Source organism: Physella acuta, unplaced genomic scaffold (genome assembly GCF_028476545.2).
Source record: "Physella acuta isolate Inbredline_101_S28 unplaced genomic scaffold, ASM2847654v3 ptg001104l, whole genome shotgun sequence".
In the NCBI taxonomy this organism is placed as follows: domain Eukaryota; kingdom Metazoa; phylum Mollusca; class Gastropoda; family Physidae; genus Physella; species Physella acuta.
In genome coordinates this window covers 5,001-28,259 of record NW_026732621.1, presented here as the reverse complement: position 1 = coordinate 28,259, position 23,259 = coordinate 5,001, and the positions used below count along the sequence as shown (strand labels likewise).

The window sequence follows — 23,259 nt, the reverse complement described above, 5'->3', positions numbered from 1 at the left end:
TTGTTTACACTGGGTTATCGTGGGTGTTTGAATGGATGGTAGGGGGGGGGTCGCTAGGCTAGTGGTGTAATGGTCGCTGTAAGGGGGAAGGGGGTGTATGATGGTTGTTACATCCACCATTAAGTATGATAGTTGTTACATCCACCATTAAGTATGATAGTTGTTACATCCACCATTAAGTATGATAATTGTTAGATACACCATCAAGTATGATAGTTGTTACATCCACCATTAAGTATGATAGTTGTTACATCCACCATTAAGTATGATAGTTGTTACATCCACCATTAAGTATGATAATTGATAGATACAAAGTATGATAGTTGTTAGATACAAAGTATGATAGTTGTTAGATACCTACACCATTAAGTTTGATTGTTGTTAGATACACCATTAAGTATGATAGTTGTTAGATACACCATTAAGTATGATAGTTGTTACATCCACCATTAAGTATGATAGTTGTTAGATACACCATTAAGTATGATAATTGATAGATACAAAGTATGATAGTTGTTAGATACAAAGTATGATAGTTGTTAGATACAAAGTATGATAGTTGTTAGATACACCATTAAGTTTGATAGTTGTTAGATACACCATTAAGCATAAAAACGCTTACTGAACCGGTGGAGCTAATTACATTTCCAAATGTACATCCCATTAACGACAGCTAAGTAACCCATCGCTGCTAATTACACTGGAGGGAGGAGGGGGTGGGGGTGTAAAAAAAGATCACAGAAATACAGCTCCGGTTATTTAGTGGGATACCCTTTTTTGTGTCTAAAGCCAAGGATTCCTCATATGCTGGTTGATTTTTGTGTATTTAAAGAAATTTAGCATGTGTAAAAGTGTGACACTTATGGACCTGATGGTCAATTGAGCAGTAGAAGTAGAGTTCATCTGTGAAACAAGACATGGGGGAATAGCTTGACGTGGACATTACTGTCCCAGCCGTCTTTACTTCCCCTAACGTGAGTCGGTTACCATCAGAGCTGGGTGGACTTCGAACTCGACACTTTTGGGATAGCATTCGAGCGCTCTACATACTGCCACTCCGTTACTAAGATCTGTAAAGGGTAATATTATTGCGGTGTGTTAGATGTTATATTTGGAATTTTAAAATTTTGAATTTGTCCAAACTATCAGTCAGACTGAATAATCTCGCGACTTCATTTTGTGATTGTGTGTGGAGATACGCGTTTAAAAAATGCACATATTATGATGTTCCTATTCTGTGGTTGACGACCTTTCACGTTACACAAAGTGTTAGATACAGCTATAGTCCCTACAACCCCAATACAATGACGTCTTATCACGTTATACAAAGTGTTAGATACAGCTATAGTCCCTACAACCCCAATACAATGACGTCTTATCACGTTATACAAAGTGTTAGATACAGCTATAGTCCCTACAACCCCAATACAATGACGTCTTATCACGTTATACAAAGTGTTAGATACAGCTATAGTCCCTACAACCCCAATACAATGACGTCTTATCACGTTATACAAAGTGTTAGATACAGCTATAGTCCCTACAACCCCAATACAATGACGTCTTATCACGTTATACAAAGTGTTAGATACAGCTATAATCCCTACAACCCCAATATAATGACGTGTACCGCACCAAATAACACTCTTCAGCAAAGTTATATTATTACATTGCTAAAAAAAAACTAAAAAAAAAAAATACAACTTTTTTTTCCGTGAGGTCAACAAGCCGACGCCTAATATCAAATTTTCCGAACGGACAAATCTAAATTTCATTGACAACTTGAAATAAGAGAAAATAATGTGTTTTTTTGTTTTCATAATGTTTTTGTTTTCATAATGTTTTTGTTTCCTGGGTGTTTGGTTTTCTTGTTAACGAATTTCTGGGAAACGTCTGGGAAAATGTGAAACCTCTCTAGGCAGACGATGCACTCAGACACCCTGGTAGCGAACTGTTTTGGCGAACTGCATAGATCCTTGCAGTTGGGTTTTTTTTTTTTAGATTTGTATTTTTACGGACCCGCCATATTTTTCTAGACATTTAAAAAAAAATAAACATTGATCTTGACTGTTGAGTAATTAATTAAACCGAAGGAGCCAAGTGTCAAATGTGTTGCGTAAATTTTTTTCAAGGTCATCGTCATCCGTGTGTCGTCACGTGATGTATTCCAGGTCAGGAGACGATTGCACGTCTAGGTCAGGGCTAATTAGCTTCCGTTGCTCATTAGGGAACTGTTGATTAGCCAGCCTTGACATGTCACGTGATCCGTGTGTAGACTCCTTTGAGCCTCAACCCAGTTCCGGGTTTGATGATAGCGCTCTTAACTGCTAACATAGGGTCTCGAGTTCTTTTACTGAATTGGATCTTGTAGTTGATTCCATACCTTAGGGGTTGTCCATAAATGACGTCACACTCGTAGGAGGGGGGGGGGGAGTTCCGTAATTTTGTGCCGTTGTATGATGAGGGGGAGGGGGGGGGTTCAGATGGTGTGACGTCACACTTTTGCATTATAAAAAAGCAATGTTAGAAAGCGAGTTTTAGCCGTTATTTCGGGTTTTAGAAAACTGTTTTAATAAGTTGTAATAGAAATTGATTAGAATCTAATATATAAAGCTCAATTCTGTAACGCATGTTTGTCGTTGGCATTTCTACGGATTTAAGTGTTAGATCAATTATCGTGCGCAGTTGTCTAAATTTATGAGTTAAAAAATTACTATTAAAAGTGTTGGGAAATCATTTTCATTTTTCAAATTATAGTAATAATTGTCGGCATGTTCATAAACACAAGTTTTAAAAAAATATCATTTTTACAAAAATTCTAATTATGTTTTTATTTAGTCCTATAGCGCTTACTTCCCTTTGATAAATTAGGCAAAACACAATTACTTCCCTTTATGAAACCATAGCATTAGTTGAAAAGCATTTACTTTTTAATTACTTTGTTTTGGTGTTGGGAAAAAAAATAATTACATAATTAGCGGGGATTGATCAAGTGCAAATGTTTTAGGTATTTTACGGATAAGCTTGGAGTATTATAATTGTTCATTAAATTGAAACAGGCGCGTTCGTTTAAGTGAGTGCAAAAACTATGAATAAGTTGGGGTACTATAGTCGTTTATTAAGCTAAAACAGGCGATTCTGCCCCGGGCGTTTATGTTCGCGTTAGTGTTTTCTTTGTGTTTAGGTGGGTTTGCGTTAGTGGTTGCGTTTTGATTTGGTTCGTTTTTGTTCTTTCTTTTTTCGTTTTTGTTTGTGTTTTTTTTGTTTGGGTTTGTATTTGTGTTTTTGGTTGGTTTTGCGTTTGGATTTGGTTTGTTTTCGTTTGCTTTTTCGTTGTTTTTTTTTTGGTATTGGTGTTTGTGGTTGGGTTTGTTGTTAGGTTTTTGTTTTCGTTTGTTTTTTCTTTGTGTTTGTATTGGTGTTTGTGGTTGTGGTTGGGTTTGTTGTTAGGTTTTTGTTTTCGTTTGTATTTCTAATTGTGTTAGCGTTATGTTTGCGTTTTGTTGTTTTGGTTGGTTGTGGTTTGGGTGGGCAATGCCGGGTTTATGATGATTTCTAAACACACAGGTAATGGTCTTTAACGGAAAGGTTTTTCACAGAAGCCAGAGCAGGGCCTGGCCGGGACGGCTAGTACTCTATATAGACAGAGTTCTGACATGAATATGGAAAGATATCGATATTTAAAGAAAAATTCAACTGCAATTTTGAGGGGGGGGGGGTGTAGGCTGAGGTGTGACGCCATTTTAGGGGGGGGGGCTGGCTTTTTGTGACGATGTGTGACGGAGTAGAGGGGGAAGGGTAAAAATCGTCAAAAAAGCGTGATGTCATTTATGGAAAACCCCTTAGACGGGGTCATCTGTCTCAAGGCGATTGAGCATAAAGTTGACCACATAATCTCTTCATATTCTGTCGAAAGTGCGACAGTTTTCTTGAAGAAAGAAAAAAAGTACAATAGTGACTGGATGAAAATGTGGAACCAGTCTAAGAAGTGTGTGTTGTGCTATCTGGGTGGGCGATTTGTCAGTGGGTAATGGGCAGTGGGCGGTGGTCAGTGGGTAATGGGCAGTGGGCGGTGGTCAGTGGGTAATGGGCAGTGGGCGATGGGCGGTGGGCGATGGGCAGTGGGTAATGGGCAGTGGGCGGTGGTCAGTGGGTAATGGGCAGTGGGCGGTGGTCAGTGGGTAATGGGCAGTGGGCGATGGGCGGTGGGCGATGGGCAGTGGGTAATGGGCAGTGGGCGATGGGCAGTGGGTAATGGGCAGTGGGCGATGGGCAGTGGGTAATGGGCAGTGGGCGATGGGCAGTGGGTAATGGGCAGTGGGCGATGGTCAGTGGGTAATGGGCAGTGGGCGATGGTCAGTGGGTAATGGGCAGTGGGCGATGGTCAGTGGGTAATGGGCAGTGGGCGATGGTCAGTGGGTAATGGGCAGTGGGCGATGGGCGACGGGCGGTGGGCCAAGGTCAGTGGACGAACGATGATGGGCTATGGGCAAATGGATGATGGGCACTGGGCAATAGATAAGTGAACATAGGTTATCCAAAACGTGGGACTACGTGTCTGAAATGTAGAACATTCGTTTCGCTTAAAAAATTTATTCTAGCGGAAGAGGCGATTTATTAACTTTTAAAAAAAGACGAATTTTAATATATATTTTTATATCAAATACAAAAGATCTATTCAAGAAATTTCCAATTAATTTTAATTTCATTAAAACTCTCTATCATTTTGACATTACAATTATTCATCTTGTAATCTTTTTAGAGAATACATTTTTTAAATATACACAATTACTGAATAGCTAAAATCGGATTATTTCTTATCCGTCAAGGAAAAATAAAATTTCCGACCGTTAAAAAAAACGGAAAAAATTCATTTACGTCAAACATTCGTCCTTGAATTTTAAATTACTTCCCTTTATCCTCCATATAATCTGATCACGGCTATGAGTGCGCATGCAAAAAAAATGTAGGTAACATTTTTTGGCTTTGGGTATCCACGTGATTGTTCGCGATTGTCCTTGAAAGATTACAGCACGTTTTATGCTGTCTTATTCTTTATTTCGTTTTCAAATTGGATATCAATCTGTTTTTTAAATAACAGAATGCCCGTGGGGTCGAGTTCGTATCAGTAGTCCACTCACAATCGATCCTAATCGATAGACTGATATAGGCTCACTCAGCTGTGTATAATGCTGATCACACAATGATTTTATATACAGTGGTAAAAAAAAAACCCCACTGGATGAACTCTACTTCAGAGGCGTAGCGAGGGGGGCGGGGGGGACATATGGTCCCGGGCGCCGACCTTAGGGGGGCGCCAAATTGAAAGTTTGAGGGGGGGGCTGCAAATGAAAAGTTCGAGGGGGGGGGGGTCGCAAATCGAAAGTGTGAGAGGGGGGGGGGGGGTGCAAATGAAAAGTTTGAGGGGGGGGTGCAAATCGAAAGTTTGTCCCCGGGCGCCGGGAGGGGTCGCTACGCCTCTGCTCTACTTCACCTACTATATTTACCTTCAGAAAAAAAAAAATGTTTTTTTCCAGTTTTTCTAACAAGTTTCCTCGTAAATTTTTGTTACATTCTTGTAATGTCTAAAGTTTTGAAACATGTTCCTGTAACATGTTTCCTATACTTTTTCCCCGGAACATGTTTTGCAAACTTGTTTTAGCATCAAGTTTTTGCGACATGATCCCGCTACTTTACATACAAATGAGAATTTAAACATAAAATAGCCAGCAAAGGTCAGTAGGGCGAGGATGGGTGTTGAACATATTGCCAGAAACTGGATTACCAGTCTTTTTTAAAATACAGAGATAGCAATCCATCAAGTAGCCGCCTTGCACCCCCCCCCCCCCTCCACACACATACACACAGAACTAGCACTCCATTAAGTAGCCTACTTGGTCCCTCCACAAAGATAGCAATCCATCAAGTAGCCGCCTTGCCCCCCCCCCCCCCCCACACACACACAAACAGAACTAGCACTCCATTAAGTAGCCTACTTGGCCCCTCCACAAAGACAGCACTCCATCAAGATCCGACGACCCATCCACAGAGGTAGCCTTCTATCGAGTAGCCAACTTCACACCCTCCACAGAGGTAGTATTCCATTGGGTAGCCAGCTTGGCACCCTCCACAGACGTAGCCCTCTATCGAGTAGCCCGCTTGGCACCATCCACATAAGTGCACTCGATCAAGTACATGGTGTTGCCCATCTACAAAGGTAGCACTCCATAGAGTGGCTGGTTTGCTTCCCCACACAGGTAGCCCTTCATCGATTAGCCGGCTTCCTTCCCCACCCCACTCCCACAGAGGTAGCCCCCTAACAAGAAGCCAGCTCGGCCCCTCCGCAAAGGTAACACTCCATCGATTAGCCCCCCCCCCCCTGCTCACAAAGGTAACACTCCATCGATTAGCCCCGCCCCCCCCCCCCCCTCACAAAGGTAGCACTCCATCAAGTATCAGCCTTGCCTCCTTGCCTATCTATCAGATGTTGACGTGAACTCCTCCACCCCTTGGCTACTCAGATAGCAAGTACACGATACAAATATTTTCTTCAACTCTACTTCTACTTGTCCTGTATCTAAGGAGAGTAATTGATTGTTTTTTTCCACAAAATTGAGCTAATTGGTTTAGAAATTTAAATATCAGCTGAAGCGGTACGTGAAACCGAAAGCCTTGTGGAAAATGTATTAGCAGCAACAAAGAGTTCGGTTACCGTTCTTGTGTTTCTTGTTAATGAATATGTTCTAGTATTTTATACCTTTTAACTGTCGTTTTCTTTTGTTTAAATTATGTTTGAAAACCTAGAAGGTTTAATTCTTGCAAATAATCGAGTTACTTCCTTCAAAAAATGTCCATACGGAATAGATTTCGTGGTCTAGAAAATATTCAAGTAAAAAAAAAAAAAAAACTACTTATGCATGTTTTTTTTCTTTTGACAAAATGTTTAACAAATCCACGCATCAAAAAGCAGCTTTCGTCTAAAAAATTGCATCTACAATAACGTCGTTTTTCTTTATTATTCTCGTGTCAGGGCGAGTGCCCTTCTCATTTTACAATAACATTTTCTCAAATTTATTCTCAACGTTGCAAGGAACACTTGTACCCAGCGGGAGAATTGTGCTGTGAAATGGCCCAACCAATGCTCAACTTTTCATAATAGATTTTTAAATCTGAATTCCTAGCTGTCCCTTCGCGATGCCGTCAATGAACATACTGTATTTGTTTTTGTTGAAGAAAACGTTACCTGAAATTAATTTCTGCCGCAAGGTGCGTTGTAGAGCCGCATGTGTAACGCATTTTAAAAACAAATCTAAGTGTGTTTGTAAATTCTTAGGGGATAAGCAACTTTCGGCTTGAAGGTCAAAGGTTAGCAGGTGAAGTAGAATTTATCTGTTTCAGTGGCATATGAGTTGTTGTTTCCAGTAAAAAAAAAAAACATGACCACGTATCGTTTGTTACGTTCACGCCTTTTAAATTTGCAGGTAGAAGATTCGATGGAAAATATCAAAGTGCACTAGCGTTTGTTCTACCACTCGACCACCCCAAACTCCCACCCCGAACGAAAGGCACATATTAATCAAAATATTCAATCAACTCACAGATTAACTACATATAACTTCCTACAGTTGAAGCAGGAGATACGTCATCATCGATGTATTAAAAAGAAACATCGGGTTTTTTTGTAAATTTCTTCATATTTGCTAGCTTTTAAAATCCAAAAGCGGAACAGATTAAATAATAATTTAAACTGATGTGAAGATTTCGAACATTATCTAGCACATAAGTTTCCACGAACTCAGTTTCTTCTACGCAGTCTATCTCTAGACAAACACAAGTACGCTTCAATTATATCTACATATTTCTATTCTATCACAAAGCCCATTCAATTCACGGGCATCTGCTAGTATAGCAATAAACATGTTTACCAGAAAAATCTGACTTTCAAATGTCTGCCTCACTCATCAAGGGGCATCCACCCTGCGCCATCGTGTGGCTGGAGTTATCCTAAACCCCCATGTAACCAAACGTCCCCTGGGGATTCAATTTGTGCTGTCCAATCGTCTGGAATAGCTCGCTCTCCCCGTTATGAGATCATTAAAAAGGCGCGAATGGCAGTTATTTCTGTGCCGTGAAAATAAACGGTACAATTTGCTGGGACGAGCGGGGCTTTAGCGCCGATTTCATGCCTGAGAGACTTATCTGTCTAAAGATTAGTTGGTCAGTGTGCGATGGCTAACGAAGCATGGAAGTACTTTGTTTCTAAGGGGCTTTAACACTCAGGAACTTTCTTCGTTCTAATTGATTTCATGCAGAAGTACAGAAGCCGAAGCAAACTTTGATAAAAGTATGTTTTCCAAAAAGAAGCGCAGTGCATTTGTTGCAATAGTTGTACCACAACTGTCCTTGCAACGTTTGTAAAGCGACACTTTGTTACTAGTAGTGACGGAAAGCACTTTTTAGCGCAATTTCCATTCTGGAGAATTGCGTTTATTAACTCGTCTTTTCTGGGAATGGATGGATGTGTGTTCGCAGCTTTAAGTCGTATCTCCTCCTCAACGAAGCAATATCGAGGACTAGTTCCAAAAGCAAATATGTTAAGCAAGTTCCGAGGATGATAGTGGGCCAAAAAAAATTCCGGAATTCCTTCCTGGATTTCACGGAAAAGCCAAAAAACCTCGAAAAAATGAAGTTTTTGGCCCATATCTCGGCAACCAGACCACTTAGCGACTTGAAACATTTACCAATCGATAACTGCCATAATTTAGAACAATATTGCCGAAGAAAGTTTTCAATAATATCCTTTCGTTCGGTCACAAATTTTAAAATTACATAAACACCTACAAACCGATCGTTCTCCTAGCTTGAACGCACCCCAGCATTATACGTCAGAGCTATTTTTAGATAACATAAGGAAATTGCGCTAAAATTGTCACTAGACTTTTTAATTAACTTGTTTTTACTAGTAGTGCACTTTATTACTAGTATTGGCGTAAAACACTTTGCTACTAGTGCTGGCGTAGAGCACTCGTGAAAATCCCTTTCCTATTTGAACTTGTGAAAATCCCTTAGTTTAACGCGTTCACATTCCTGACAACATAAACAACAAATGGCATGCGAAAGCTTATGGTTTTATTTTATTTATTTTTTTTGCTATTCATTCATTTTAAAGTGTAAAAATCATTCATATTTAAATTTTGGTGGTAAATTTATTTCCTATAATTCCTGAATAAATCAATTAATTAAGGCGTCGTAATTTAATTATCTTTAAACGTGTTTATGATTAGATCATGTCATTTAAGAATCACATCACTTCACATCATCTCTCTGAAAAATTTTTAACTGGCATTTCATTCTGTACGGGTAAAAATCAAGTCAACTCAAAATACAAAGTCAAGTCTTGACAATAGGTCAAATTATACATTACTGTCAAATTTAAAATTATTATTTTTTTATAAAGCTATCAGCGCCATAGTTTTGATACTACAATTATTATTAAATTAGTTTAAAATTTTAAACCTCCAGAATTACTAGAAAAGTGATCACATCCGGTTTACAGTGACTTGAAACTTCAAACCGGAAACAGACTCCGAAATTCATTCTCGTGAAATAGATATCAAGTGATTCAAAGAACAAGGCAATTACGTGTACACTAAGACAATTCATGTGCTAGAACAACACGAAAAATTAGTTTAAATTTGAGGCTTAAAATCTAGTAAATAAGAAAATAGTGTACAGGAGACGATTCGGCAAAAGAGATACTGTAGATATTGTTGGGGACATATATACTGAAGATATTTTTTAAGGGTTATTGAAAATACAGGATGATTACAATACAACCTAACTACCAAAAACAGAACGATTTAATTAGTCTGAAATATATATAGTCCACTCGTATTACAAATTAGAGCTAAAAAATTCTTGTCATGAATACAAATTAAATGTTGTAATTATGACGACCTAGCTGTTTTATCGGATGACTTTCTGTAAACACACGACCAAGATCAGGGGCGTAGCCGGGTTTTCAGTAGAGGGTGAGTGGGTGATAAAATAATATTCACCAATCATCTTTCAGTAGAGGGTGAGTGGGTGATAAAATAATATTCACCAATCATCTTTCAGTAGAGGGTGAGTGGGTGATAAAATAATATTCACCAATCATCTTTCAGTAGAGGGTGACCAGTTGATAAAATAATATTCACCAATCATCTTTCGTAAAACAGGTGTGGCTTTCAATCAGTGGGGGGTGAGGGGGGGGGGGGACACTTGAAATTTTCGAGAGCGGGAGGGCCGGTGGACACTGGTTTCATTATATTTATTCTATATAAATTCTGTTTCGTTCGGGGGAGGATCGGGATGTGACGTGCTTCAAAAATATGCATGAAAGAAACTCCGATCTCAGTTGAAGGGAATGACAGGGTGGAACATTGAGCTATAGTTCTATTTTTATTTTTTTAACTAAAAAGATTCACAGAGCAACTAACAGTGAAAGCATTTTAGTCAGGAAAGGAGAGATAAATATCATGTTAGAAGTAATTTGAAAAGGATTTATATTAAGCCAGCATCATGTTCCCCCCCCCCCCACCCACACACACACTCAACTCAGGCATTAGTTTTTTGTGACACCTTACACGACAGTTGTATCCATAGCCAAGAGAATGGAGACAAACAGCGTATGCTTTGCTCAGATTTTATCGTATCGAAACCCTCTACATCACACTCGAGTAGACAATATCTATCAGTTTCGTCTGTCATAAAACATCTGTTTGTTATCTCAAACGCACGGGATTTTCGAAAACGAATAACTCTGCTGTAGCGATATGTAGCGATAAGTACCAATGTTTTCTAAAAGCTTTTTAATAGTATATACGATAACCAGTGACCACCGCCCCACCCCGGATTTTAAGTCCTTCTCCGCGGGAAAATTGTAAGTTTCCTTCCGAAGAAACAAATATCTGAAAGAAACACCTGAATGTCGCAGCAGATTCAGTTTAAAAATTTACAATCACGAAATTTGTATTCCATAAATCTCCGCCGCTTCACTAGTGATTAACATTTATTCTTTAGAGACAAGCCAGGGTTTTTTTTTCAGGCGCCCTCATTGACCCACAACTGAGTGACGCCCCCCCCCCCCCCCGCCTTCACCCCTCCTGGCTACGCCTCTGATTTCGACCTATTCCTTTTAATTACTGTTACAGCTAGCAGACGACTTTTCGGAAATCTAAAACTTGGTATTTGTTTATATAGCAGTATCCGGGTTAAATGTAATTAATTATGAAGTCCACTTTTTAAAGTGCCGGTATAGAACAGGGACCGTAAAGTCGTTCGTATATTGACCTTTTAATACCAGCACCCAGGGGTATTCTACATTGTTGGGGTTTTCCGTGGTGACGTAATACGTTTCAAAATGGCGGGTTGCTCTTTTAGAGTTATACAATATGAATGAAACAGTTTTAAAAAAAGGTTAAAACTCAATAAAATGACATTTTGCTTTTATCGCCTTTCGTGCCCCTGTTGGCCAATCTCAAAACAAAACAAGCGTTATGTCTTCCGTGGCTTTTACTTTTATTTTTTTTCAAATTGAGAAAGGGGAATAACCTAAGTAAACAGGGAAAAGACGCTTAGCTCCCTTACATCCATCACCAGAGCAGACAACGCATGGCTAAGTCGAAACTCTTACATAATTTAATACTTAACAGCCCCCCCCCCCCCCCACCTTTTTCCCTACCTCCCTCACCCCTATCTCTGATGCCAGGATTTGAAGGATGCACGGTGTCACGTGGGAACATTTCCTCGAGTTTGTCTGAGACCCGGCGAACAATTAAAACCACCGCGTGGACGCGCGTGCAATTTTATCCCACGTCTTTGAGATGATGTCATCGGATTCCCTCGACCTTTTACTAAAAGTCTGACGTAAAAAATACATTTACCCAGCATCCCAGCGATCACCATCCCAAGATATTTTTTTTTACTGATGCTTTTTCGTTTAAAGAAGGATGGGAATTATAGCCGTCCCGGTTAGGCGTTGGCCTGGCTAAGAAATGTAATGAATTTATCCTTTCTCGAAGTGCGGAGAATACATTTAATTTAAGTGAGACAGTGCTAATATATCGTTCTGTTTGTTAGATAGTTTTCTCTTGTATTATCGTTTAGTATTTGTCTCCGCTTTTATAAAGTTTAGTTTTTTAATGATCACAGGCAGAATGTGAATGTACTACCCAGTGGCGGAACTAGAAAAAAAGGGCCACCCCGCAAAAAAAAAATTTAGGCCCCCCATATATATATATATATATATATATATATATATATATATATATATATATATATATATATATATATATATATATTATATATGCAATCACATAATACGAACATAGGATACTCATTGCTGTCCTGTTCGGTATTTGAAAAGCATCAATAAAAAAAAATTCAACATCATGTCATGTGTGTAAGTGCATTAGCGTGTTTTGTGAAAATCAGTTTCAATTAATTTTCGATAGAAGCCCTCTTAACATCCTGTCGGTCAAAATGACTTAAATTATGAAAGCTTTGTATAAGTAATGGTGTCTCGTGTTATGTTTATTTTTATGTTTTTTCTTGTAGTTATATTATTAATGTTTAAAAGATTATTGATTTAATACATTTCAATACACTTCTCTTTTATACAATATCATTCTTTAGTAATTACTTATAAAAAAATAATAATTAAGAGAAATATTTGCTTTTTAATTTGTTTAGTACAAATCTATTAAAAGGAGCTTATGATCACCCCTATTTGACTATTTTTTTAAAAAGGGAAATAAGTCATGGAAGTGGTTTGAACATTTGCTTATCTTTGATAAGTTTAATTGTAGGAGAAAGACTCGGCTTTCAAAGTTGTTTAAAAACAAAGGGAAAAAGAAGAAACAAGAGCGTGGGGTGGTGTCTATAGAATAAAGATAATCCAACCGCAGCTACGGTAATTTTTTTTACAAAACAACCATCAAGTCAAAAATGAAAGAAAATTTAATTTTTTTTAACTATAAAAAAAATTTATCATGGTCGGCTCTGGGCCCCTAAATGGCGTGGGCCCCCCCGCATTGCGGGGTCTGGCGGCACTGTAGTTCCGCCCCTGGTACTACCCGTAGTAGCTATATTATATACTTAATTTCACTTCGTAAAGGTTGAAGCTGCCACTTAGTAGCCACTATTTAGCTACACAACATATATATATATATATATATATATATATATATATATATATATATATATATATATATATATATATATATATACTAGCCGTCCCGGCCAGGCCCTGCTCTGGCTTCTGTGAAAAACCTTTCTGTTAAAGACCATCACCTGTGTGTTTAGTAATCATCATAAACCCGGCATTGCCCACCCAAACCACAACCAACCAAAACCAAAACAACAAAACGCAAACATAACGCTAACACAATTACAAATACAAACGAAAACAAAAACTTACAACAAACCAACCACAGCCACAAACACCAATACGAACACAAAGAAAAAAGCAAACGAAAACAAACCAAATCCAAACACAAAACCAACCACAAACACAAACACAAACCCAAAGAAAAAACACAAACGAAAAAGCAAACGAAAACAAACCAAATCCAAACGCAAAACCAACCACAAACCCAAAGAAAAAAACACAAAAGAAAAAACAAAAGAAAACAAACCAAATCCAAACACAAAACCAACCTCAAACACAAACACAAACCCAATGAAAATAAAACACAAACGAAAACGAAAAAAGAAAGAACAAAAACGAACCAAATCAAAACGCAACCACTAACGCAAACCCAACCTAAACACAAAGAAAACACTAACGCGAATATAAACGCAAAGTGCTCACGGGGCTGAATCGCCTGTTTCAGCCTAATAAACGACTATAGTACCCCAACTTATTCATAGTCTTTTCACTCACTTTAATGAACGTATGCGCGAAACCGAACACGGGAGGCCCGGGACCCCAAATAGCACCCTGTCTGGGCACCAGAGGATGCACCATGACGTCACCGCCTGATTGAACTTAGTAAACGACTATAGTACATAACTTATTCATAGTCTTTTGAACTCACGCGAACGTATATACCATAGCGTACACCGGAAGGCCCGGGGCGCCAAATAGCACCCTGTCGGGGTGCCGGAGGACGCCCGGATTTGATTCACTTAAAGACTATAGTAACCTTTCTTATCCATAGTCTATCGCACTGTTAAAAACAAAATTATGCAGCATAGCGCTCACATGATAGCCCAGGGTGCCAAATCGAACCGTGCAAGGGCGCCGGCGGACGCGCCTGTTTCAATTTAGTGAACAAAAATGATAATACTCCAAGCTTATCCGTAAATGGAAAGAAATAAACATATAGGATTTGTAGGACCTGGCTTATTAAATGTTATTGATTTAAAAAAAAAAAATTATTGAACAGTATGTTCAGTGTATAGAATAAATAAAAGGCAGTGTTAAAAATACCTAACGACATTGCACTTAATCAATCCCCGCTAATTATGTAATTTTTTTTTTATTTCTTAACACCAAAAACAAAGTAATAAAATGTAAATTCTTTCTTTTTAAGAATTTTTTTTTATTAAAGGGAAGTAACTGTGCCGTCAATACATTTCCGACACAATTTTAGAAATTTTATAAACGTCGATACACTTTTTAAACATTTTATGTCGCGTTCATAATTGAAAATTATTCTTCTAAGTAAATAGAGTGAACATTGTTTTAAAGACTTTCAATGGTAATTTTTTGACTCGTAAATTTAGACTATGAGCACGATAAAAAATCTAACACTTAAATCCATAGAACTGTCAACGACAAACTTTTTTATGCCACACGTTACAGAACTGAGCTTTATATATTAGATATTAGATATTAGATTTGTGAAGACACAAATGAAGAAGAATGGAAAGAAATGACAAAAAAAATCAAAAACACTTTAGCACTTTACAATTTAGCACAACAACAATTTTTGCTAGGTCAGCTATTATCAACCGGTACATCATCCCCAAAATTATTTATATAGCCACAGCAAAAACAATCTCCAAAAAAATAATCAAAACCATTAACATACTCATTAGAGAGTATATATTCCAAGGCACTATTAGAAACATTAGTCATAATACGCTGGTTCAAAACAAACATAAAGGGGGAATCAATCTACACGACATTCAAACAAAAATTAACACATTTAGAATAACACATATCGGAAGAATAATTGCACAACCACACTTTCACCCACTAGCACACTACTACATAGGCATTCAGCTCAATAAACTCACAAAACTAAACAACAAAACACCCCACTTTTTTGGTCAAGAAGTCAGCGCCTTTTACAAAGAATGTTTACAATCACTTAAAAACAATGAAAAACTCATACACAACAAATCCCAAAATATCTACCAAAAATTAGTACAAAAACTTTCAACCCCCCTTTTTAATCGAATCAAATGGTGTTCAAAATTTGCCCTTACAGATACAACAGACACTTTTCGGAACCTACACCTAAAAAACATTACACCTAAAGCTAGGGAAATAACATACAGACTAATCTACAATACAACACCGATAGGCCAAAATCAAACCGCCCACTGCCCACTATGCAGACAAAACACAATAGAAACAGAAACACACATCTTTTTAGAATGCCCCACCATACAGACAATGAAAAACAACCTTAGGGCCAAATTAACTAGTAAAAAAGACTCATTCAATGTTGACATAGCTATAACGCTAAACAAACTACCTAAGCCAAAAGACAGGACAGATTTAGAAGAAAAAGCAAGGACTGTAGCTATTTATAGACAAACCATATGGACTAGTAGAAACAGAGCTAAATTCGAAAATTCACAGTTTACGGGACAGATTTTAGATTTAATTTTTAGCAGACGACTGGACAAATATAGCACATCAACACACAAACTATAAATAGTAACACCCCAGTAGTCAGTTCACACACAACACAGTCTCTTACGCCTGGCTCGCCTTAAACTCACACACTCAATGCCCCGTCAACCACCGCGACCCGCCCCTTACCCTCAGCATTCATGTCACGCAACAATGATTCCGCTTTATTGGCCCGCCTTACCCTACTAACCCCCACATACACCTTCCCATCCCTCAACGTTTCCTTTTCCTTCAAATTTTTGTTTATCCATGTAACCTTTAGGCACATTTTAGCAGGTTTTTTCCTTTTTTTTGAATGTTTTGTAATTGCTTTATTTATCTATTGTATCAACTATGAGGCATTCATTTTTTGCTCTATATATGTATCATTGTATATTTACCGAGGCCGTCAAACACGACGCGCTCCTTTGTATTTTCATCTGTCGTTCACACATGAACTACCTCTCTAAAATGTATTTTATTATAATCAACTTAACCCCTGTGATGGTTAAATGAATTTGTAAATTGTGTTATTGTTTTATTGCAAATAAAAGTATTTAAAAAAAAAAAATAAAGTTTCTTCCAATGGAGCCAAGAAGGCCGGTAAGGCTAAAGTGACCCGCCCCTTACCCTCAGCATTCATGTCACGCAACAGTGATTCCGCTCTATTGGCCCGCCTTACCCTACTAACCCCCACCTACACCACTCCGCCCACCCAACAACCCCCACCTACCCATCCCCGCCCCACCACGTGTTTCTTTCTTTCAGGTTTGCTATTATACCATTATAAGAATGTTCATTTCTCCTTGAAATTGTAGTATTGTACCAACTCTAAGGCTGTCAAGCACGACAAGCTCTTTTCGTTTTATACATTAGTTGTTCATGTATGAATCACCCCCCTCCTACACCTCCCCCGGCCGCTCATCAACCCCCACCTACTCCTTCCTGCCCCACCACTGTACATTCGACAATTTGGAATTTTTTATATGAAAGTTTTGTAATTACACTATTTATTTACATTGCCACACATGGCAAACTTTATATTGTGAGCATCGGCTGTCAATAGACACACCATTACAAGATTGTTAGTTTCTCTTGAAATTGTAGTATTGTATCAACTATGAGGCATTCCTTTTTGTTCTATATATGTATCATTGTATATTTACCGAGGCCGTCAAACACGACGCGCTCTTTTTTATTTTCACCTGTCGTTCACACATGAACCACCTCTAAAATGTATTTTATTATAATCAACTTAACCCCTGTGATGGTTAAATGAATTTGTAAATTGTGTTATTGTTTTATTGCAAATAAAAGTATTTAAAAAAAAAAAAAAAAAAAAAAAAAAAATATATATATATATATATATATATATATATATATATATATATATATATATATATATATATATATATATATATATATATATATATATATATATATATATATATATATATATATATATATATATATATATATATATATATATATATATATATATATATATATATATATATATATATATATATATATATATATATATATATATATATATATATTTAGGTAGGCATATTGTGAAAGTTATCAAATAATCCTTTATTTGGCTTCTACTTTCATAAAGTAGCCCCACATTTTAGTAAATGGAATAAAAAAATCTTGTGGGAAATCAATGGCAGAATCGAAGTAAAATGAACGTGGTGGCATTCCATGCCCCCTGGGTATGTAGTGACTCCCACAAGATATCCTTTACTCCCACGATTGGCTAGTTTAGAATTTTCTTTCCCCATCGTTGTGGTATTTTAAAGAAAAACATTTTTCAACTTTTTTAAAAAAAAATGTTGGAACAAGAAATAAAATGACCCCAATTATTTAAATTCATTGTAAAAAACAACTATTCAACTGGTAAAATATTATTGGTGTCCTACGCCTTGTTAAAATTTAAAGAGGTGGCTGAGGACAAAATGGATTTTATATCAAATTCTGGATAAGATGTATACGGGTATAAGAAAGATAATAAGATGAAGGGGAAACTGACCTATGAAATAGCCGGTGGGGGGGGGGGGGGGGAGGTAAAAAATAATGCTGAACGTCTGCAAATTTAATTCGCTTTATTAATGCCAATTGCTACTTTATTTCCTTTTTACAAACAACTAAAATAATTGACGCAGATTTGAACAAATTTATCCGGAAAGTAGGTTTTATAAGTTTATATAATTTAATATCTACAATAAAATGTGGCAGTTCTTGCCCAGGGTTAGAATTAAATTTTAATTTTTTAATTTTTTTTTTGGGGGGGGGGGGGGGGTAATGATCGGGGAGGATGGGGGCAGTATGTAAAAATTTGTTAATGTAATTCTATTTGGCTATGATTCATTCATTTAACTGAGTCCAGTCGTTGAAATAATAACTGTCAGATTTTAAAGTAGGACGATGTCTCATCGGTCAGTGAACCCCTCTGGGGCTCTTGGGCTCTATAACACGTCTCCATAACATGGCGATAAATGTTACTTGAATGTAAGTTACCGGTGAGGGTCGTGGGAAGTTACTGTCAATGTAGGTCATTGAACCGATTTTAGTCTTTATCGAAATACTGATACATGTGCAACGCTTACACACCAATAAGTAATTTAAAATTTTATCTATTTCTTGTTGTTTTTATTTTTATAATTGCATTGCTATGTATAATTTTATTGGCTTGATTTGGCCTGGAATTTTATATTTTTAATCTTGGAGGTTTTTTTGGACATACTATAATCACATATTTGCCTGTATGTATCCATTCGTTGATCTGATTTATCCCTTTTTACACGGAACGTCCATTTACTCCATCAGGCAGAAAACAGAAGTTTTTAAATGTGTATTTTTTTTAATGTTATTTTAATTGAACGAAATCCGATGGTAAATCGAGTGTGTATTTAGCTGAGTTTTTACTTTAATGCGCTAGTGTTTCCCCTTTTATCTTAACATTTACAGTAAGCTAATGATTTACTTTGATGTGAACTGACTAAATGGGGGCTGTGGAAAATGGACTCTGCGTCAATAAAGTGTGGGGAAGGGGAGGGGAGTCTAATGTGAAGGGGGTAAGGTTACTAATGGGGGATGATGTGAAGTAGGGGTTCTGTCAAAAGTGAATGTGTTATTCTTAAAGTTTCTGGTGTTTTATTTAATACACGTTTGGTTTAAATTGAGAGAATTGCCTTATATGGTATACATCTCAAATGCCCTGGTATATGGGATAATATATCCTTGATGTGTAATTTCCTTAAATGCTTTGTTACGCTTGCAATGTAGTATACTTTTAAACATTAGCAGCACTAGTATGTTATTTTATTTTGGAACGCGGAGCTAAAAAATTTTAGTCATTTATATATTACGAACAATTTTGGAGAGAGTAGGCTGCGCAGCCCCCCCCCCCCCCCCATGCACACCCTAGATCCGACTTTGCTTTCAATACTTTCTATTGAAGACTGGGCTACTTTCAATAGTATATTTGCGATAACGAGTACTTACGATATTGTATACTCACGAAATTGTTTACTTGCAATAGTGCGTTGTGGACTTTAATTCTTCGTAGCTCATCAAAATCATCAACAAACTAAAACACACATACTTTTTATTTACTTAGGGTAATATTATACATTGCAAACGGACCGAAATGTTCGTATTGATAAAGAATAAAATAAATGTTTAGTGTAAGAGGGGTGAAGCGAAGGGGTTTAACTCCGGGGAGATTCCATCTATTTTGATGCACGAGAACCAACATTGACACAGAGGGGTGAAAAATAAATAATGAGAAACTATCAAACAAACACGTTATTTTGCCATTAGAGGCTGGGGATTCCCAGGGGTCGCTGGTCAGCTTGACCCCTGATACGTGTGACGTATGTATTAAGTGAACTAATGACTAGGCTTTAAGGACGCCCCCCTCCCTCCAGAGTTTTGGGATATTTCCTCATGCTGATGGGGAGGTACGTTTCTCCATGCAAATTGTACGACCGTTCGCTGATGACATGTGCAATCCGCGCATAGACAGGGCATTTAACCTGTTGCAGCATCGATGCATGCTCAAATGGTGAGCTCTGTAATGCGCGAGCTAAGTTAGGTTGGGTCACCATGACACAGCCTTAGGCGTTGATGCTAGGGGAGCGTTAGGGAGGGGGTGGGGGTGGTTAAAACCATGACTAGACAATGAGATGTTTGTTTCTGTCTATTCTAATTAATTGATTAGATGTTAATCAAGTGTGAGTAGCCTCTACGGTCCCGGGTGTCTGTGTGTGTGTGTGGGGGGGTGGGTAGGGAGGGGGGGAGTAGGAATGTAAAGATATTTTTAATTCATTGGGCAACGTTTCGTCATTTATATGTAAACAATACAACTGGGTCCCATTATTCAATGACTGGGTCCCATTATTCAATGACTGGGTCCCATTCTTCAATGACTGGGTCCCATTCTTCAATGACTGGGTCCCATTCTTCAATGACTGGGTCCATTCTTCAATGACTGGGTCCCATTCTTCAATGACTGGGTCCCATTATTCAATGACTGGGTCCCATTATTCAATGACTGGGTCCCATTAATCAATGACTGGGTCCCATTAATCAATGACTGGGTCCCATTATTCAATAACTGGGTCCCATTCTTCAAAGTGGGTCCCATTTTTTAAAGACTGGGTCTGATTCTTCTATAACTGTGTCCCATTCTTCTATGATTGGACTTGGTACCTGAGTTCACTCAGCTATAACTGTGTCCTGACTCATATACTGAGAGGACAAATGACCTAGTACATAGCTACCTCATAAATGATGTCACAATAGCAGAACAACTCTGCTTCATCTACTCCTTAGAGAATCAGATACGAAGATATTTTACTTGGCTAAGCTACACCCAATCGTGTGCCTAGCCGTTAACTAAGGAGTCCAATAGCATTGCAGCATTTGAATTTGAATTTATGAAATTGGTTTTTATTTCTGGATTCTTTTTAAAAATTTGAAGAAAAAATTAAGGTAATGTTTTTGATTTATTTATAAACCACTGTTTTTAGCAAAAAATAAATGAATTAATAAATTACTAGAATACCCGTCATCCGTTGGATAACTGTGGGGTTTCGGGGGTCATCCATCAAAAAACATCACGTCTGTCACTCAGAGGCATAGCGACCCTTCCCGGCGCCCGGGGACAAAGTTTTCGATTTGAACCCCCCCCCCTCAAACCCTTGATGTGCACCCCCCCCCCCCCACTCAAACTTTCGATTTGAACCCCCCCTCAACCTATCAATTTATTTTTCCAAACCATTTTGGCGCCCCAACATATGTCCCCCCCCCTTCCCCCCCTCCACCTCCCCACCCCCCCCTTCCCCCCCCGCCTCCCCTCCCCACCCCCCGCCTCCCCTCCCCACCCCCCGCCTCCCCTCCCCTACCGTCCCCCCCCCTCCTCGGTACGCTACTGCAGTGTCACTTATCGTCACAAAAAACAGACCCCACATTCAAATATATGTTTTTATCTTTTAAAAACACCGAAAACACCGATTTCGGACTATCCCTTCATATACTGACGTCACATGTGACCTACTCAACTCTACTTCACCTGCCCAGTGTCCCGCCAAGTCTCAGACAACATGTTTTTATCGTTTAAAAAACGATTCCAGCCGAGCATGTCTCTGACCACACTATCCTTTCATATGCTTAGGACAAAGAAACAGATGAACTCTACTTCACCTGCCCTGTATCCTGCCAAGTTCAGATAGGCAACTTTATCATTCACATCTAAAAAAAAAAATTGAAAAAAAAATATCATTGACATATTGGTCTAGAACCTGTGCCACCCACATGAGAGCGGGCTACGCTACCAACTTAGCTATTTTCTCGTGACGTCACAAATGAATTTTTATACTATACTTTTGAGTCTCCGCGCATAGATCTAGAGATCTTTAAATCTAGAGAAATTTATTGTAAAACTAAATGAAAAAAGACAGTTTAAAATTGATATAAGTGTTGGAACGTAATAAATACAGCAAACGGACGTATTGTTAAAGTTATGACCGACAGAAAATTAGATTTAGAACGCGTTTAAACTTTTGAATGGGAACACAATTTTCTTCAATAGACGCCGCCATTTTATTGTACTAAAGAGTAAACAAAAACCTGTGACGTCACTATTCCCACAAAGTTTAGTCAAGGTTTTAACATTTTAAAAAAAAATGGGTTATTCTGCGTAGGAATAAATCAATAAATTAATTTAACGTCTTTAAATAAATTTGTGATTAACAGTCCTGTCTGCATTAAAAAATTATTCTCTACCTACATACTATTTTACAGCTTTCCAGATAGAGTCGAACATATCACAATAGTCGATCAGGCAAACAAACAAATAAATATTCAAACATGTAAACAAACTTGACTTTTAGTAGTATATAGATAGATAATAAATACTATGTTAATTTATTTGTTTTCCAGGTACACAAGAATATTGGATTACTTCCCCGTGTACACCATCCAGCCTATAGTCATGTTCTCACACTGGTTATGCTACTTCAACTCGGCCGTCAACCCTACAATCTACAACTTCATGAGTTGTAAGTCATATGACTGCAAGGGGGGAGGGGGGCGGGGGGGGGGGGGCGTCAAGCCTACAATCTACAATTTCATGAGTTGTAAGTCATATGACTGCAAGGAGGGGGGGGGGGGGTGCGTCAACACTACAATCTACAACTTCATGAGTTGTAAGACTACAACTTCATGAGTTGTAAGTCATATGACTGCAAGGGGGTGGGGGGGGGGGGGGGGAGGGCGTCAACCGTACAATCTTCATAAGTTGTAAGTCATATGTAGGTAGATGTGTGTATGTAGGTGTTTGTGTACGTGTTTGAATATGTGGGTATAAGTATGCTTCTGTATGTGTGTATATGTAAGTGTGCTTCTGTGAACGTGTGTATATGTAAGTGAGTCTGTGTACGTGTGCACATGTGGATATACGTATGCTTGTGTATGTGTAAGTGTGTATATGTAAGTGCACGTCTACGTACGTGTGAGTGTGAATATATGGGTGTGTATGTAAGAATTTATATGCTTGTGTATGTGTATATGTAAGTATGTGTATGTGTACGTATGTTTGCATACGTAAGTTAGTGTGTTGGCTTAAGCATGTGTAGGCTAGCTTGTATCTGTGTGTACGTTAAGTACTTATGTAAATGCATCTGTGTATATGTCTGTATATTATGTCAGTGCAGTAATGTGCAATAAGGTGGCAATAAAGTACCGTAATGCACGCAAGATTTCTCATCCTTGTAATGGGTAAGGGCAGTGGCGAGGTCGGGTGTCACCAGGTGCGGCACTTAATGGTGTCACCCCCCAGAGGCGTAGCGACCCTTCAA

The 23,259-nt window shown here is 38.1% G+C and overlaps 1 protein-coding gene across 1 annotated transcript in view; it reads left to right on the top strand.

The window, feature by feature from the left end:
- LOC131955797 (orexin receptor type 2-like) overlaps positions 1-23,259 on the top strand; it is a gene marked incomplete at its 3' end in the record, with an annotated part of 98,327 nt that overhangs the window by 70,250 nt on the left and 4,818 nt on the right. The window contains exon 4 of the mRNA XM_059320074.1: positions 22,343-22,461. Within this exon, the coding sequence (XP_059176057.1) occupies positions 22,343-22,461 (119 nt within the window). The remainder of the gene's footprint in view (positions 1-22,342; positions 22,462-23,259) is intronic.